This window comes from Branchiostoma floridae, chromosome 12, assembly GCF_000003815.2.
Source record: "Branchiostoma floridae strain S238N-H82 chromosome 12, Bfl_VNyyK, whole genome shotgun sequence".
Lineage (NCBI taxonomy): Eukaryota > Metazoa > Chordata > Leptocardii > Amphioxiformes > Branchiostomatidae > Branchiostoma > Branchiostoma floridae.
Genome location: NC_049990.1, coordinates 1,563,464 through 1,583,305, shown reverse-complemented (window position 1 = coordinate 1,583,305; position 19,842 = coordinate 1,563,464). Strand labels below are relative to the sequence as shown.

The 19,842-nt window shown below is 42.6% G+C and overlaps 2 protein-coding genes across 3 annotated transcripts; one reads left to right on the top strand and one right to left on the bottom strand.

Annotated features, from left to right (window-relative positions):
• Positions 1–256: 256 nt before the first annotated feature.
• LOC118427805 (flocculation protein FLO11-like) lies at positions 257–8,307 on the top strand. 2 transcript variants are annotated; one of them, XM_035837763.1, is made up of 9 exons: positions 257–579; positions 1,204–1,335; positions 1,603–1,749; positions 2,833–2,970; positions 3,309–4,266; positions 4,709–4,866; positions 5,324–5,558; positions 6,110–6,191; positions 6,273–8,307. In XM_035837763.1, exons 2-9 carry the CDS (start codon positions 1,294–1,296, stop codon positions 6,331–6,333), a joined length of 1,821 nt encoding a protein of 606 aa, XP_035693656.1. In that variant the 5' UTR covers positions 257–579; positions 1,204–1,293; the 3' UTR covers positions 6,334–8,307. The 2 variants fall into 2 exon arrangements, with proteins under 2 accessions (XP_035693656.1, XP_035693654.1); XM_035837761.1 differs by having other exon boundaries at positions 258–579; positions 6,110–8,307.
• On the bottom strand, positions 8,222–16,576 carry LOC118427927 (zinc finger and BTB domain-containing protein 8A-like). The gene is made up of 10 exons (XM_035837895.1): positions 16,494–16,576; positions 15,943–16,074; positions 13,538–13,684; positions 12,779–12,916; positions 12,442–12,541; positions 11,529–11,743; positions 10,834–10,895; positions 10,072–10,163; positions 9,446–9,564; positions 8,222–8,804 (listed from the first exon to the last, which is right to left on the bottom strand). The coding sequence occupies exons 2-10, from the start codon at positions 15,982–15,984 to the stop codon at positions 8,436–8,438; spliced, it is 1,284 nt and encodes a 427-aa protein (XP_035693788.1). The 5' UTR covers positions 15,985–16,074; positions 16,494–16,576; the 3' UTR covers positions 8,222–8,435.
• Positions 16,577–19,842: the final 3,266 nt, after the last annotated feature.

The following is a 19,842-nucleotide window of genomic DNA, read 5'->3' as shown; positions in this document are numbered from 1 at the left end:
GTACGTCATTCGAATACAACATTCGGTATCAATAAAAAAAATATAATACGATACATTAATGATTAAAATAATCAAAAAAAGGTGATAAATAAATTATTGTTTTGACAAATAATTTTTGTTTTGTAAATATATTTAAAATTGAAACAAAGAGTCGAAATTATAGAAATTGAGCATATGTCTTCGAATAGCGTTTTAGTTTTCTTTATTTAGACGATTCCATTGATTTGATTGAAGGGGTTGCCACATTGAGTGAGTTCAGATTTAATGCTCGGAAAAACTTTTGGAAAAGGTTGGAGTTTTGATTTTTTTTAGAATGAGAAAACTGTCAGTAGATTTGTGCAATTGTCGATGAGGAAATGTAGCATTGAAATATATTTATACGTACTCATTAGGTGCAGGTTGAATTGGGTAACTTCAGTACTGAAATGTGACAGTCGCATTCCAGTAAATTCTGCTTTACTGCCGTGTTACTGACGAGGTCTACTCTGAAACTGCCCTCCAAATCCCGGAGTCTGCCACTTAGAAGAGGCATTGGTTACCAAAACTATTGTTTAGAAGGTACTTTGGAAGTGGAGAAAGGTAACAGTACATTGCATCATTTTGTGATTTTCTTTTGTGCCACACGTGGCTACTAAAGTGCGCCTTTTTTCTACTGATGGGGGAGGGGGGCATTAGTCAGACAGTTGTAGACTGAGTGACTTTGGCAAAAAATGTAAGTTAGTATATCGTTACCTGCTGTTATTAGTAATAGATTACTGATAGATTACTGACCAACTTATCTACCACTGTCAGTTACTGATGTTTACTGATCTGCTGCTGACATGTTACTGAAACTGCATATTTTGTGTTAGTGATTGTCATGATATCCAGATTTCAGCAGCACATCAAAACTTGCTGTCAGTTACCAGTCAGTAAAATTCCAGTACTAATAGTTTGCTACTAGTAAGTGCACACTGTAAGGAATATAATCTCACATGAATTAACAGAAGCAATTCTATGCTGATGCACTATTGGATTCTAAAATTACTGAGATTTATCTTCATAATTTGCTGAAGAATTATTGTCAATGTTCAATAGGTGATTAATAATATAGATACTAAACTTGTGTAAGTGCATTGGCAAATATGCCTTGCTAAAGCTGAAGATTCTGACATTTTATCTAATCTGACAGGACCACTTCTGACACTAAAGCGCTGTCAACAGAACCAGACACTAGTGCTGTCATCAGCATAACTGCAGCCTGCCACTAAGCACCACAAACGTACAACAGCAGCTTGGACAGAGGGACTCAAAATGGCATCTTCCCACATCATCACTATTCCATTCCAGGAACAGGTAATTAGTACACACCAGTTGACAATTCCATTACTGGAACAGGTAACATTGACAATTAGCATTCCAGTAAGTTTAGATGGCATTCGAGTAATTAAGTCAAGAAATTTAACCAATCAACTGGTAAGCTCCTACACGGAAAATATAGAGCATCTCGAAGAGAGATGTCTGCACTTAAGTACAACCGCCATGCGTCAGGATTGATACCTATATATTGCTTGATTGTTTGAATAGTTGATTGATTGATTGATTGATTGCTGCCCTCCCCAGGAGCGCCGGCTGCTGTCCCAGCTGAACAGGATGCGAGAGCAGGACCAGCTGTGCGACATGACAGTCCGGGTGGGGACACGCGAGTTCCGCTGTCATCAGGCCGTGCTGGCCGCCAGCAGTGGACACTTCCTCAGTGTCTTCGTGCAGGTGTGTTATCCTCTCCATGAAGATTGCTTCTGTCAGCATTTGTGTGTGGTTTAACAGCATAACTTTGATTTGTTTTGATAATTTGGATTAATATGAAGTTTGGTATGTTGCTATAGCATAATCAATGGACCCTTCCAGCCGAACACCATAAGCCCCGCCCCCTGTTCGATCTCGGGTTCTATTTCAAAACCTCGGTCATAAACGGCGCGAGTTGCAAAAACATGGCCGCCGCCGCGGTTAAGCTGAAGATACTAACTGACTTTGGTTTAGCTTTTTGGGCCCTAAAATTCTCTCAGAACGGGCGAAAGAAAAATGCTCTGCATTCTTTGTGGAAGGCTACATCCACTGGGTACAGTTGGTTGAGGAAGGGAAGTATATACTTGTGGTAAGGGCGATATAATTTCAGTCAAAGCGGAAGCGGGAGGCGCTCCATAATATTCCCTTCTTGGTGGGCAAGATTGCCCGGTTTCTAACATGCGGTCGATGCAGGTGTAAAGCTGGATACGTATATATGTGACAGGTTTTCTACCCCGTTTGTTGCATGCATGGCAGGTGCACACATGCTCAGGAGAAAAAACAAATTAAGAACAAAGCAGCTCTGTCACTCACGGAGAGGGTGTTTGTACCACATGCCAAATATAAGATCCTACTACAAAGTCCCGTCCCTTCTACGTACACTGCTTTATATGTACATCCTGCCCAGGAACAAAGTAATGTTATGTAGCGCCTACCCTTCCCAAAACAACTATGACTCAGCCGATGTAGTCTTCAGCAAAAAGGCATAGCATTTTGCGTTCTCCATTCCCATCCCACAAGTGTTGTTTTTGACCGAGTATTCGAAATAGAATAGAGGGTTCTATTTGTTTGATATGGCGTTCGGCTGGAAGGATCCATTAGAAAAGGACAAGATTGGATATTGCCTACTTGCAGCTTTCTATGGTGCTGTAGCCTATTTTCCATACTCTTGACTTTTCTCAATGGCTACTAATTAGCCTATACTGTATCCTTCTTAAAAAGTTAAGAAAGAACAGAAGATAGATGCATTAGTGAGGAGAGTACTTCTTTATTTCTGTCCTTCCCCAGGGAGTTCTCAGCTTCCCCAAGATTCTGGACCTCACCTTCACCTCAGCAGACGTCTTCTCCATCATCTTAGACTTCATCTACACAGCCAGTCTTAAGTGTCCCCCAGACGTCTTACCTCAGGTCCTCCAGGCAGCCAAGGTTAGTATTGTTTGTTTTTTTTGGTGTTACAATGTAGGACTGACTACCTTCTCTTTGCAGCCAGGGACTGAATTGCATGGAGGTTACAATAGGTGGGGCTAAATCAGAAGGGTCTGGGGTAGCTGCCATTCGGCAGTCGGCAGCACTCAGGTGACCTCAATACGACTGTCGCAAGTGTCTGAAGTGGCTACCATTTCGTCATTGGTTGTACCATTCAAATATAACATTCAGTGCTGACCTCAATACTACAATCATTGTCCCAGGTGTGGCCATATTACTGTGGAATTTGAACCACTCACACTGGGAAGGACTCCTAATCTTTTCAATTTTTCTTGTAGGTTCTGGAGGTCCACACACTCGTTGATCACCTGCTGATGTTCTCTGCCTCGCTAGAAGCCATGAGGACTATATCAAACACGGAGACAGAATCATCCCATTCAAACTTACCTGTACCCAGGGTTACATCAAACAGGGAGGTAGCACAGCCCACCTGTACAAACTTACCTGTACCCTCAGGTGTTAACGCTGTAACCTCTGGTGTGAACTCTATACATGCAGGTGTGAGACTAGCACATCCCACCTGTACCTTACCTGTACCATCAGGTGTGAACACTTTACATGCAGGTGTGAGGGCAGCACAGCCCATCTCTGCAAACTTACCTGTACCCGCAGGTTTGAACACTGCAAACTCTAGTGTGAGGCCAGCACAACTTACCTGTACAAACTTACCTGTACCTGTACCTTCCAGTGTGAACACTGTACCTGCAGGTGTGAGGGCAGCACAGCTCACCAGTACAAACTTACCTGTACCTGTACCTACAGGTGTGAGGCCAGCACAGCCCATCTCTGCAAATTTACCTGTACCCGCAGGTGTGAACACTTTACCTGCAGGTGTGAACACTTTACCTGCAGGTGTGAAGACTGTACCTTCAAGTGTGAGGTCAGCACAGTCCACCTGTACAAACTTACCTGTACCTGTACCTTCAGGTGTGAGCACTTTACCTACAGGTGTAAGGTCAGCACAGCTCACTTGTACAAACTTTGTACCAGGTCCTGTACCTTCAAGTGTAAACACTCTACCCTCAGGTTTGAACACTTTACCTTCAGGAGTGAACACACCTATGTCAAGTGTGAACACACTTATGTCAGGAGTGAACACGCCTATGTCAGGAGTGAACACACCTGTATCAGGAGTGAACACCCCTATGTCAGGAGTAAACACACCTGTGTCAGATGTAAACACACCTTTGTCGACACCTAGCCCAGGTGAACTGGACAGTGTGGTGGTGAAACAAGGTGTGTAGCTGTTTGTTTTCCTTTACATGTCTGAGTTTTTCAACTGGAAGTACTAGTGGTTCTCTGATTAAACAATGTTGTTGCATGTGTAGTTTAGTGGTATTAAAATAAATGACCCTACTGGTAGCCTGGTGTCCAGTCTTGTTAGCTGTGGTCCACTTTAGGTAGGGGTCAGGGTAGCATTACCTTTGGCAAAAGTGACCTGCCTAAAGTAACCAAAATCTAGAAAAGGGGAGTTAACATTCAATACCCGGCTGTGTTGCTCACCTAACATGCAGGGCTGCATTCCTTGATTATTTTGATGTTAAGCTGTTGTCTACTGATCATTGCTTGTCAAAAAGAACAAGTGTCCCTGTTACAATGAACTGGTCAAAACTGTACATAGTGTCTGTCAGTGACCTGTGTTAAGCCCACTTTCTCTATTTTCTCTTTTAATCACCAGAGGAGCAGGAGTTCAGCCATGAGGACACCAGGCCGCAGTCCGAGGACTCGACTGGGAGCCAGAACGCCGACCTCAGGTCAGAGGTCACCAGTCTGCGACAACAGATCAGCGATGTCATCGGGGAAGAAATACCCCCTGCACATTCCTTTCTTGCGCTGGTAAAGAAATTACTTTGCTCAGAAGAAAATTGTGATTACTATTCAGTATTATCTGTGGTTACCGTAGTAATTCTAGATGCAAGTGTTTGTTTTAATTGCCAAAACCAAATAAAGCTCTCATCTCATCTCAAAAGTAATACTCCGTTTTTTATGATTGAATTATATTAAATTTTGAATGTTGTTGTATACTCATTTTTTGTAGATTAGGATTTTCGGGTCGCTTTGGACCCGGTCATTTTAACATTTTCAGTGACACATTCAGTGACACTATAGCCTAGATGCCAGGGCCTACACAGTCCAACTCTAGGGCCAACATATAGTCCCAAGGATTTTACAGCAGACCCCCCAATTGGCAAGTCCATTTAGTGGAATGGGAACCTTTACTTAATCTGAGTGACAAAGTGTGTAAACTTTAATTTCTAAATCTAACTTCCCATTTCTACCTGAATCTCTGCAGGGACCAGACCAAGTTGCCGGTGAGAGGGAGCTCTATCCTGGCTCGGGGGTCTACATCCACCAGTCCGACCTGCAGATCCTGGTACACAGGGCGAACTACAGCGGGAGGCAGCTGTGCCATAACTTGTTCGACCACTTACACCGGGACGTCGACCTGACACACTACTCAGCTTTCCACACTAAGCACGGGTTCGGGAAGGCTGTACTGGACCAAAACGTGCTGGAGGCGATAGAAGGTATCCACCCCAGCAAATTGATACATCATGCAGTTGTTATGTTGTTGTTGTTGTTGTTTTGGAACTGTTGTGGTCCTCTTTTAATGTCTACAGTTGTATTATTTCGCTAGACGTGGCCTTTTGGTGCAGTTGTTAGTAGGGTTTGGACAAGTCCAAAACACAGTTGTCCCAGGCAAGTGAAATTGCTGATCAGCAAGTGCATGTGAATCATTTTCCATGAGTGATATTTCTATATCCCTGTCATTTTTCAAAGTCATGGCATCACATGGTCACCACAATGAAATAGAGCCAATAAAAAAAAAAGAATTCCATTGATGGAAGTGAAAATACATAGAAAAATGTTATAATTTAGGTTGTGGAAAAGTTGGTTTGGGCAAGTATATTTTTTAGTGATAGTGGTTACTGTAATAAACACTTGTCCAACAGTACAAAAATGAACAAAACATAAATAGAATAAAATAATGACAAGAAGTAACATTACATATTAGGTACAATAATGTTATACACTTCAAAATGACTTTGTCATTCAGTATTTCTTTAAATATTTTCAGCATTTGTGTTGATGATGACGATGGATGAGAATTGGAAAGCGGACATCTCGAGGAGGCAGATCCGGAGGATTTTCGGGAACAAGTGTACCGCTGCAGTGAGGGGGATAAAGAGGAAATCTGCAGAGTACCAATCCTCCAGCTGATGCTATCACCATGGAAACAAGTGTACCGCTGCGGTACGGGGAATAAAGAGGAAATCTGCAGAGTACCAATCCTCCAGCTGATGCTATCACCATGGGAACAAGTGTACCGCTGTGGTGAGGGGGATAAAGAGGAAATCTGCAGAGTACCAATCCTCCAGGTGATGCTATCACCATGGGAACAAGTGTACCGCTGCGGTACGGGGAATAAAGAGGAAATCTGCAGAGTACCAATCCTCCAGCTGATGCTATCACCATGGGAACAAGTGTACCGCTGCGGTACGGGGAATAAAGAGGAAATCCGCAGAGTACCAATCCTGCAGCTGATGGTATCACCATGGGAACAAGTGTACCGCTGCGGTACGGGGAATAAAGAGGAAATCCGCAGAGTACCAATCCTCCAGCTGATGCTTAAGCACCATGGGAACAAGTGTACCGCTGTGGTACGGGGAATAAAGAGGAAATCTGCAGAGTACCAATCCTGCAGCTGATGGTATCACCATGGGAACAAGTGTACCGCTGCGGTGAGGGGGATAAAGAGGAAATCTGCAGAGTACCAATCCTCCAGCTGATGGTATCACCATGGGAACAAGTGTACCGCTGCGGTGAGGGGGATAAAGAGGAAATCTGCAGAGTACCAATCCTCCAGCTGATGCTATCACCATGGGAACAAGTGTACCGCTGCGGTGAGGGGGATAAAGAGGAAATCTGCAGAGTACCAATCCTCCAGCTGATGCTATCACCATGGGAACAAGTGTACCGCTGCGGTACGGGGAATAAAGAGGAAATCCGCAGAGTACCAATCCTCCAGCTGATGCTTAAGCACCATGGGAACAAGTGTACCGCTGTGGTACGGGGAATAAAGAGGAAATCTGCAGAGTACCAATCCTGCAGCTGATGGTATCACCATGGGAACAAGTGTACCGCTGCGGTACGGGGAATAAAGAGGAAATCTGCAGAGTACCAATCCTCCAGCTGATGCTAGCACCACACTGACAAACCAATGCCCAGCCGGGCAATTTGAAATGAACTGAAATGTAACAACATCCCAATGTACTATTAGGGATCTTGGGTATTCTCTCCAAGCTCCTTGTGAATTGTTCCCCCATCATAGTTTATGCTTTTTGGCCAAGCACAGCCGGGGTCTCCCTGTCGGCCCCACATTTCTCGATAAGTGTGAAGGGTTTTGGTCACATTTCCCTTGTCCCATCTACTTTGCCCGTAAGCATTTACCAATACGAGTCACCAGTGTCTACCTGGATACTAGGTGGTCTAGTTTGAAAAGTTTCTCAAAACAAAATACATTTGTAAGATTGTACAGCGCTACTAGACGACCTGAAGTTCGAACCCGGAAAGTCAAAAAGTTACCTTTGTTCTCGATATCTAGACATAAATTCACCTTTCCACTTGAGTCTTATTTGTACATACATGTAAGTCTTGGGTCACAGAGGAAAATCAAGTTGCTTATAGCACTGTCTTATGAATTATAGTACGATGTAAATCGTAAGTAGTACAGCATCTATTGTACCAGTAGATGTTCGCAGATTATTTACTGCCAACTACTGTACTGTACTATACTATACTATCCAAACTACTGTTTAAGAATAAAAATTTTGATATACTATTCATTAATGTTTTTATTACTTATTTATAGTGAAATATTCTTTCGTCTTTATTCTTAAAATGAGAAAATGGGTTGTCTTACATCTTCGTTATCGGCCAGCTCTGTCCTAGCCTAGATAAAAAAGTTGAAAAGCTTCGGAAAGATTGACTTGCAAGCCAGATTACTAATTGGGTAAAATACCTTTATTTCAAAACCGTTTGCAACAAATGCTCATGCTTACACGTAGGACTGGATGTCAAATTACACAGTTCGATAAAATAAGCATACAACATTCAATTTGACAGTTGTATGTTCACACTACATGAAATTTTTTTAAAAGATTGAAACCTCAAACCTTGCTCATTTTTGAAACAAAGAAAAACGGGAGGACACCAGATGAAGACACTGGATCCAGGAAGCACATATTGACAATATGAAAAAAAGAATGAAAAATGTCTTGTCAGAACATGAGGAAATAAATTAAAAACAAAAGGATATTCGTTGACGATAAAACCCAGCATGACACAACCAGTTTTTGTGGTCCTGGGAGGTGCAACAAGGAAGAGTCTTCTATGAAGATGTCTTATAAATCCAGGTCCGTGAAGACATCATCAATAAACCCCAGCTTGTTTGGGGCATGTTCCGGCCTGATGTGCTGGGTTGCTCGCTCTGGGTCGTACGATTTCGGAGGAAGTCTTTCGCTGAAAACGCCCGGTTCCGTTTTCCGCGGAGTGTGCGATGACCTGAACCTCTTGTCCGCGTCGAGCCTGGATTGTAGCACGCCGCACAGGCTCGACAGTTTGTCGCTACGGAAGGCCGGCGGCCTGACCAGCCACACAGGAATGCCGTCCGATTCGCTGTCGTCTTCGTCGGACATGAGGTCAGGGGTCACGCCGGTCCAGAGCCATCGCTCCTCCTCTGACTGCAGGACTCCTTCTCGGCACTCCAGCAGCTGCACAGATTTAAATATTCTCTGAGTTAAATAGTTGAAACTCAAAGGAAACACCAGAGAGACACATGTACAATCAGCTGAAGAGGAGATACAGTAAACTGTAAATGCCGAATATTCTCTGCGGTTTTATGTCGGCGGTTTTTGCAAGGCAATCTTACTGGAACTTCGAATAACTTTCCTTTACACTATGTGACTACAGTGTATGGCACTACCACAAATGTAAAGTCACCACGAACACTCCACTTTCCGACTAACGCGAAATCGAACCCCGCAAACTTAAATGCATTTTCAGTATCTCCTGTGTGTATCTTCCCTTGTTGCCCTATATAGTCAAGGGTTTTGAATGTTTGCTTAAGATGACATACACATCTTCATCTAACAGATTACTTATTGCTAAGTAGAGACTGGTTCCAATGTATTATATGGTAATCAATCAACTGCTTGACAGCATTCTGTATTTAGCAGGCTGGCAGGCAACCTTGTGTTTCTGTGCACGAGTGGAGGTCATGGATATGAGCTATGTTCCCACTAGCTTTAGCATTATGTATTCTGCAACACCCAGATTTAATTTATCCATTTGTTGAAAATTATAGCAGTTTAGTTTTTACACAAAGAATTTAGAATTTGAGTGATGGACTCACCCTTTTTCTTCTTGAGCGAAGACGCTTCTCGCTCTTCTGCTTTTTTGTCTTCTCTGTGTTTTCTGGCTGTTCATCTACGAACCTCCGCCGCACGGTTTCGTAATACGTCACACACGCAGCTGGATACAGGCAACAAAATGTACTTCGTTGTCATCATCAGCATGACTGCAAGGCCCCCTTTGCAGCCTTCTACGAGGGCAGGGCTTAATTTTTTGGGAGGAGGGGTTAATTCACCATTTTTAATGAGCTGGGTTCTTATATGTTGGGAATATCATACTTGCGGTCCTATAGCTTCAGCAAATACATTGTTCCTGGCATTTGATGACATCCATTTTCTGATCTACAGTAGACTGTTAAAAGGTTTTTTGCTTCTTTTCGAAAATGACCAAAAATTTATTCGAGCATGGATGTCATCCATACAATCAAATCAACAACCTTACGTTAACAAAACGAAACTGGCATTTTTGCAATGAAATTTATTGGAAAAAGAACAGGACGTGAGCTTAAACTTATACTGTTTGAAATATTGATTTGGGAAAGCCCTCAGGCTGATAGAAATATGGATATTTCACTCCAGTAATATGAATACTACAGTATATACATGCATTGAATTTAAGTTATCTCACCTCGGATGACAGTTTGTGGATGGTGCTCAGAGGCGGCGGCGACCTCTCTCATTAAGAAGGTCGTCACAGCCTCGTTGTGAGGTGAGTTTAATCTGAAAAATATCACAACCACTCACAAACTTACATACATAAGTGCAGGAATGACAGGAAGTTCAGTTCAGAGTTAAAACTTATTTTGTCTATCAATTTTGCTATAAATAGTAATACAGCTGACAGACATTCCAGGTCAAGAGGTCAATGGAAGATGCTATTACTTCATAGGGAGGTGTTGGTATATTGTGTCCTTTCGAAACAAGACATTACATACAACAAAGTCTAGATATTTGAAGTGAGTTTTAGACCTCTTTGAGCACTAATTTCATATGATCACTTAAATCAGCATGCAGCTGACTATCACAAAAAGTAAAGGTGGCTGAAATGCCAACATGTATACCAGGGTTGTAGCCAGCGCCCGTCCTTTAACAGAATTTTGCAGCTGGGGACGATTCCATCCTCCGTGACAGACAAAAATCGATATGTAAAGATTTAAAAACAGATGCCGTTGAATAGCTTAGTCGACCAGCAAAATTTACTCCTCAAAATGCAGGAAATAGCATTTTAGAGGGTCTATATTTCTAAATTTTTATGAGGAACATGCCCCCGGACCCCTTGAAACGCCACACCTTGGCCGCTCGATAGGATTCAAAATCGAGGGGATGGAAAATGGTTTCAGGCTGGCTACAATCCTGATGTATACATCACACCAAGGCACATCACACTTACCCCAAATCTCCCCTGTACTTCCTGGGGTTTGTGTCTGCGTTGTGAAGTCGCCTCACAGTCCCCTGGAGAAACAGACACTCATCTGTCAAGTTGTGTCTCAGAGCTCGAGGCATTTTGATGACAGTATGTCACCTTCCTCAGGGCAATATACTGTAAATGTATTTAAGTTTGCGGGGATTTAATTTCGCGGTAGAGGGAAAAAGGACTTTTCGCGGTGGATTTAGTTTGCGGTAACACCATAGACTGCAATCTAAAATCATAATAGAAAAATGTTCGCGGTGGTTTTAAATTCGCAGTGAAGTGGTCACCGTGAAAACCGCGAACATTAATCCACCGCGAACATTTCTGCAATTACAGTATACTGACTGGTTCTAATCTGAGCTGCAACATGCACCTAGCTGCAGTGTGAAGTACTGCAGCAACATGCACCTAGCTGCAGTGTGAAGTACTGCAGCAACATGCACCTAGCTGCAGTGTGAAGTACTGCAGCAGCGACACAATGCAAAGTAGAACCATATTGCATTGAGGAAGGTGACAGACTGTCTGACACTGTCACCAAAATACTGCCTTAGATTTTTTTTGCCCAATGATTTCCCAAGCTGATGTTGAATATATAATTTACATTGCTTGCACTAAATGTAGTTGACATTCCAGGATGGTGTGATCTTCTTGCAGGCAGTCAAACAATTTCTTACCGACAGAAGCGAGGAATTCCCCCTTTTCAGCCGTTTTGCAGGAGAGTGCACGGAGACTGGTTCCTCCCCGATGGCGGTGTTGAGCTGCTGTCGGAGGAACGCGACCTCTGACCTCAGCTCGGCGATCTGGGTCGCCATAGGGTCATACTGAAGCCGGGCGACCTCCGACTGTGGTCTGAACTCCTCGGAATTCTCATAGTCCCAGTCATGGGGGTCTAGGGAAAACACAGGCAGACATGTACTGTAATTCCTGATATTTTCAGTGTACTGTAACATGAACTTTACCGACAACAAATAGATCACTGACTTTTTTTTACATGCACCTGCTGCCGTCGTGAACATTCAGTTCCGAGAACAAGTCAGATTTTCTCAGACCGTGAAGGTACCTAGAAGACAAAGTGAATTACAGAAATGATAATAATTCTTAAATCAGTGACACGCAAAACATGTATCATTCTCCAACTTTTCAATGTCTCCTCAGCACAGATCATGTAATGGTCTAGTCTTGATTCATGCAGGAATTTGCATTAAACTTTCCATATTGTCATTCTTATATGCTACTGCAATCAGTCAGTCTATGCACGTTTCATGCGTTTTATGTACAACTTTCGTATCCAGAAAGATTAGTATTACTAAATTATAAAATGCATTACTTATAACAATGTAGTAATGATAATTCACTAATAAACAAACAGCTGCACACCTTGTTTCACCACCACACCATTCTGTCTAGCTGGGCCAGGTGGAACAGGTGTGTTCACACTTGACACAGGTGTGTTCACATTTGATACAAATGTGTTCACACTTGACACAGGTGTGTTGACACTTGACACAGGTGTGTTGACACTTGACACAGGTGTGTTCACACTTGATACAGGTGTGAACACACCTGATAATACAGGTAAGCTTGTACAGGTAGACTGTGCCGACTCCCTGTTGGATGTTTCATTCACTCCGTCGTGTGCAGCAGAGAACAGCAGCAGGTGATCCACGAGTGTGTGGATCTCCAGAACCTAAGAAGTAATCGAAAAGAAAATTGGAAAAGATTAGGAGTCCTTCTCAGTGTAAGTACTTCAAAACCTGCAGTCCTATGGCCACACCTGGGGCAATTACTGTCATATTAAGGTCACCTGAGTTCCAGACCCTTGCAAGTTACCCTCACCTGTTCTAAACTCCTTCATTTCAGCCCTGGCTGCAACAAGTAGTTGGCCCTACATTGCACAGACAATATAAAACAACACTGTACTAACCTTGGCTGCCTGCAGAACCTGAGATAAGACGTCTGCGGGACACTTAAGACTGGCTGTGTAGATGAAGTCTAAGATGATGGAGAAGACGTCTGCTGAGGTGAAGGTGAGGTCCAGAATCTTGGGGAAGCTCAGCATTCCCTGGAAGGCAAGGAGGAAAAGATTCAAGTCTGCAGCTCTGTTATTATTTTTTTTGAAACAGTAAAATTTTCTGTTATTTCACAATTTGCTGCTGGACAATTTGCATCATGGTTTTAATCACTTTCTTGAAAAGATAAGTTCCTTGCACAGATTTAGTTACTACTGACAAGAGTAACTAACAGTTTTTAGTTACTACTGAGTTAACTAAAACCAAATATAAAACTGGTAACTCAACATGCTAAAGCCTAGCCTGTCAGTACCATCCTCTGTAGTGACCGCTGGCTCAATCCTTTCGTTTGGTCAACCACTATGGCTAGCTAAAACTTGAGTTGTTCTCCTCCAAGCCGCAAATACAGATCTGTTTGCATTTCAAAATTTTTTTTGTTCAAAATACCACTATTATCAAACAGGCAGAAACACTAATCTCCAAGTAGATCTTGCAGTGGCATTAGGATTAAGTATCATAAGCTGGCCAGGGGAAGGAGTTCAGCCAGTAAAGGACAAGTAAGTTGTCAATGCCTTCGTGGTGGCCAAATAATTCCTTTGCCGGCTAAACTCCTTCCCCAGCTTATGATACTATGCCACTGCAAGATCTGCTTGGAGATTACAAGAACACCACACCTGTACGAAGACACTGAGGAAGTGCCCACTGCTGGCGGCCAGCACGGCCTGATGACAGCGGAACTCGCGTGTCCCCACCCGGACTGTCATGTCGCACAGCTGGTCCTGCTCTCGCATCCTGTTCAGCTGGGACAGCAGCCGGCGCTCCTGGGGAGGGCAGCAATCAATCAATCAATTAATCAATCAATCAATCAATCAATCAATCATTTTCTTCATGTTCAGTTATAAAGCAGGCAAGACGCTGGGGATGGGACTTAGGATCTATCATTCATTCATTCATTCCTTCATTCATTCCTTCCTTCCTTCATTCATTCATTCATTCATTCATTCATTCATTCATCCTGTCATCCATCCATACCCCAACCCCTCTCTCCCTGCCTGGACCACTTACCCATCCCTCCCTCCCTCCCTCCCTCCATCCATCTATCCATCCATCCATCCTGACTCACTGAATCATAGTGAATGCTTCATTCATCTGCAGGCTATATATGTTACCTGTTCCTGGAATGGAATGTCAGGTGTGCACTAATATTGCCTGTTCCTGTGATGTCAGGTGTGCACTAACATTACCTGTTCCTGGAATGGAATATCAGGTGTGCACTAATGTTACCTGTTCCTGGAATGTCAGGTGTGCACTAACGTTACCTGTTCCTGGAATGGAATATCAGGTGTGCACTATTGTTACCTGTTCCTGGAATATCAGGTGTGCACTAATGTTACCTGCTCCTGGAATGTCAGGTGTGCACTATTGTTACCTGTTTCTGCAAAGGAATGTCAGGTGTGCACTATTGTTACCTGTTCCTGGAATATCAGGTGTGCACTAATGTTACCTGCTCCTGGAATGTCAGGTGTGCACTAATGTTACCTGCTCCTGGAATATCAGGTGTGCACTAATGTTACCTGTTCCTGGTATGTCAGGTGCACACTAACGTTACCTGTTCCTGGAATGTCAGGTGTGCACTGATGTTAACTGCTCCTGGAATGGAATATCAGGTGTGCACTAATGTTACCTGTTCCTGGAATGTCAGGTGTGCACTAATGTTACATGCTCCTGGAATGTCAGGTGTGCACTAACGTTGCCTGTTCCTGGAATGTCAGGTGTGCACTGATGTTAACTGCTCCTGGAATGGAATATCAGGTGTGCACTAATGTTACCTGTTCCTGGAATGTCAGGTGTGCACTGATGTTACCTGTTCCTGGAATGCCAGGTGTACACTAATGTTACATGCTCCTGGAATGTCAGGTGTGCACTAACGTTGCCTGTTCCTGGAATGTCAGGTGTGCACTGATGTTAACTGCTCCTGGAATGGAATATCAGGTGTGCACTAATGTTACCTGTTCCTGGAATGTCAGGTGTGCACTGATGTTAACTGCTCCTGGAATGGAATATCAGGTGTGCACTAATGTTACCTGTTCCTGGAATGTCAGGTGTGCACTAATGTTACATGCTCCTGGAATGTCAGGTGTGCACTAACGTTGCCTGTTCCTGGAATGTCAGGTGTGCACTGATGTTAACTGCTCCTGGAATGGAATATCAGGTGTGCACTAATGTTACCTGTTCCTGGAATGTCAGGTGTGCACTGATGTTACCTGTTCCTGGAATGCCAGGTGTACACTAATGTTACCTGTTCCTGGAACGTCAGGTGTACACTAATGTTACCTGTTCCTGGAATGTCAGGTGCACACTAACGTTACCTGTTCCTGGAATGTCAGGTGTGCACTGATGTTAACTGCTCCTGGAATGGAATATCAGGTGTGCACTAATGTTACCTGTTCCTGGAATGTCAGGTGTGCACTGATGTTACCTGTTCCTGGAATAGAATATCAGGTGTTCACTATTGTTACCTGTTTCTGCAAAGGAATGTCAGGTGTGCACTATTGTTACCTGTTTCTGGAAGGAATGTCAGGTGTACACTATTAAATGTTACCTGTTTCTGGAATGGAATGTCAGGTGTGCACTAATGTTCCTGGAATGGAATGTCAAATGTGCACTTATGTTCCTGGAATGGAATGTCAGGTGTGCACTAATGTTAACTGTTCCTGGAATGGAATATCAGGTGTGCACTAGTAAATGTTACCTGTTCCTGGAATATCAGGTGTGCACTAATGTTACCTGTTCCTGGAATGGAATATCAGGTGTGCACTAGTAAATGTTACCTGTTCCTGGAATGTCAGGTGTGCACGAATGTTACCTGGAATGGAATATCAGGTGTGCACTAATGTTACCTGTTCCTGGAATGGAATGTCAGGTGTGCACTAGTGTTACCTGTTCCTGGAATGGAATGTCAGGTGTGCACTGATGTTACCTGTTCCTGGAATATCAGGTGTGTACTAATGTTACCTGTTCCTGGAATGTCAGGTGTGCACTAATGTTACCTGTTCCTGGAATGGAATATTGATGTTACCTGTTCCCGGAATGGAATATTGATGACACGGGAAGATGCCATCCTCTGTCCTGGCTGCAGGTGTAAGTTGGTACTCTGTAGGTCCCGCTTGGGTTATGCCATATATGGTGATCACCGCACTAGCATCTGATTCTGTAATAAATTGAATTGTCAGAATCAAATATAAATGGTCAACTTGCACTAAATAATGCATCACACACACTTAAGTTTAACGTTGACATAAATCTTCAACAACAACAACAACAACAAAGAACATATCTGTGCTGTGTGACTCAGTTCATAATATACTACAATTTTAATATATATTTACTACATATAGCTGTATAATATATATATAACGTTACTATAATAGTAAACATGTACTGGTGAACAGCTGTATTAAATTATCACACTTCAGTTTGAAATGACTGATAATACAGCTGTTTACGAGTAAATGTCTACTATAGAGATATAAGTAGTAAATATATCAAAATTCTAGTTTACTATGCCTTTACTGATGTCCTCACTTATGCAGTCCACAAATAAGTACCCCAGCAGATCTGAACTCAGACCTTTTGCACGATAGTTCTTCATCCAAATCTCCCACTCATTCAATGTTGTCATCCCCCTTCAGTCAGACACAATGGAAGAGTCCAGACTAGTAAAAGCTAGTATGTCATTCAGAGACGCATACTCAATTTTTAATCGCTACGTCAGTGTTAAGGGTCACGTGGTCGCTCTCTTCCATCATGGCTTGATTGTGTTCACATGTGTGTGAATAAAGCTCCCTTTGAATCGAGTTGCATCGTGCCTCTGAGTCTCTCATCAGCACCTTCCTGCATCAATGTTGGCGCTACCCTATTGTGCTGTCATCAAAGCCATATAGAGAGATAAGTAAAATGATTTAAAAAACTAATAATATGATCATTATTTCTTGGCATGACATATTCCATACTTATTGGATTATTTGGATTTTACTGATTCGAAAACATTTTGTACGAATGCCGTGCTACAGTCTTAACGCCCAAAACTCAAGATGGCGCAAATCAAGGCGTGGTCGTTCGGTGTAACCATTGGCAACCTGATGTTCAAGCAGATGTTGAGAGGGGAGAATACTCTTGTTGAAGCTATGTAAAAGCCGTATCTTCTGACAAGGCGACAACAAAGATTTCCCATTACACAATTCCTAACGAAGTTAGCTTATAATTTTCTCATTTACATGTATCAGCAAAAATTAATTAATCAATTTGTTAATTAGACAAACGTACATGCCTAGTGGTTATTGTACCACAATTAGAATAGCTAACACGCATTCCAATGCCTCACGTAACCCTTCTGACTAAATTATGCATTTCCAGCCGCAGTTCGAATTCGTAGATAACACACGCGAGACCTGAGCTAGAGGACTCGAGGCTTCACGAGTTCTGGTGGCACTGGAATGATGGTAAGTTTTGTGTCAGCTTCGTTTAAACTTAAACATTTTTAAAATACTATTCTGCTTCATTTATAGGCACTTTGTTTCACATGTTTACATGAAATAAATGCTGCTAGAGTTCCAAACAGTTGGAAATGGGGATGGAATGTTACCTACTTCATAATTGTTGGTGGAGAATTTTTTTCGAGGCATGCATGGTTTCTCTTCTGAATCCATATTGGTCAAGGGACTCGATACTACAAGCCGATTTAACAACTTTGATATCTTCAGCTTTGACAGCTCTCTAAGCAGATCCTACGGTGCCATAAGAATTAGTATCAAAGCTGGCCAAGGGGTATAGCCGGCCGGCAAACGGGCTCAGACGGGCAACACTTTTAGGCCGGCTTTGCTCCTCTGCCATCTTTTGATACTATCTTATGCTACCGTAGGATCTGCTTGGACATTAAGCTCTTAGTAAATAGGTAATCACATCAATATTACTTTGTTATCATAAAAGCCTGATACAGAAATACATCTAATTATATCAGGATATCAGAGATTCACAGATCTCGGCCTACATTGTTTGGTAAGTAGAATTTTAAACATTATTTTGTATTTCTAGTTTGTAGTTTGAACTTGAGAAGGTCACTGTAGGTTTTGCTGTGTCAGTAGCGTTGCTGGAGGGAGGATCTGTAAGTATGTAGAATTGACAGCGTCAAGTGTTTAAATCGTTATTTAGGTACGACATAAGTAGAAATGAAGGCACAAAGTACAGTCAAACCTGTATTAGGGGCCACCTCTACAGAGGGGCCACCTGTCCATAGTGGCCACTTTTTGTCGGTCCCTTGGGTATTTTATCTACAAGTTGCCACCTCTATACAGAGGCCACCTGTCTATAGTGGCCACATTTGTCCGGTCCATTGAGTGGCCACTATAGACAGGTTTGACTGCATAGCCTCAGAATTCATAATGTGTATTCACTATCGGCTGACATCTAGGTGTGGCAAGTTGGACCGTATTTTTATTGGAAAAGAAATACCGAAAATCTACATGACTTTTTTTGTTGGAATCCGGAAAAGCTGAAATATTCGGCAGACTGGAGTCTCCGTGATTAAAGAATTTAATTTTGTACATTCCAAAGCGCACGCACGCGCAGTTCTACGTGATTCACACGCATATCGTGCAAGATACTAGTAGTTGATAAAAGTGGTCCATCAAATAAAAATTCCTCAATTGTTGATTAGTAGTTTTTGCATGGTCGTATAACCGTTTTGTGGCGCGTCTTTATTTACATACACATCGACCATGTTTCTCGAGCTGAAGGAAAATCTGGGCAAAATTGCAACAACAAGGGGGGGGGGGGGGCGAGTGGAAACTATTATGACAACACCCAGGATCGGACCCGGGCCGGCAGATCACAAACCAAACGTGCAAACCACAACGCCAAAAGCTCAGAGGTGTTGGCGTACGTGGTCAGTTTGGCAACCCGTGATCGCCACTGATCGAAACTGCCGAAATATCAGGTTGCTTTTTGTTAGTACAGTAGTCGGTGAATCCATCCAATATGAAGAGCAGACAGGGCTACCGAAGGTTGGACATCACTCTGGTGGGACTCCTCATCGCCGTCTGTGTGCCGACGGTCCAGCCATTCTTTTTCGGTAAAAAAGTGATTTTTAAAGTCCACCCCAAGACACCGCACAGGTTCTGCGATGTAATTTGTAAAATTTTTAATCATAGTCATATAATGACGAATTGTTGATATTCAGAAAGAGAGAAATAATGGAATATCATGTTTGAAAAATTGCTTTCAGGGGTTTAACAAACATTTCTAACTTTTTTTTTTCTTTTTTCACTGTGCCATGAATATTTGAAATATTCCACGAAAGCATTTAAACATCGGCTACTAAAAGCGGCGAGAAGCAAAACTCCAGTTAGAAGCTCTGATGAAAGTGTCTGAAAGACATCAAAACGTAAGCGAAGTGAGCGATAACTGGTTGTATATAAAATTTCTCCTATATCCAGCGTCTATTCTGCTGATATGCACAAAATAAATCTTGCAGGATGTTCTTCGGGTGAGTCCATCTGCCCCGATGGAAGCTGTATCACACTGAGCGCTGTCTGCGACTCTGTTCCCGACTGTTCTGATGGATTCGACGAAGTCGTTTGCTTTAACGGTAGGTGTAACATCGCATGACAACAGAAAATTACATCGTTTTTTTAACGATAGGTGTAACATGACATGGCAACGGAAAATTACATTGATTTTAACGGTAGGTGTAACATCGCATGACAACAGAAAGATATATTGTTTTATTGTGCAATTTGTGCCTTGTTTTTTTCTTCCAGAAGACGCTATTATGATCACTGTCCCTGTAATGTTTCTTATATGTCTAATATTTCTCAATTCGTGCAATGGTTTTATGTGGCGTAGAGTATTGCAGCCGTCATACATTATTCCTTATACATAATTTGAAGCTAATCTCCAAGCAGATCTTGCTGTGGCAAAT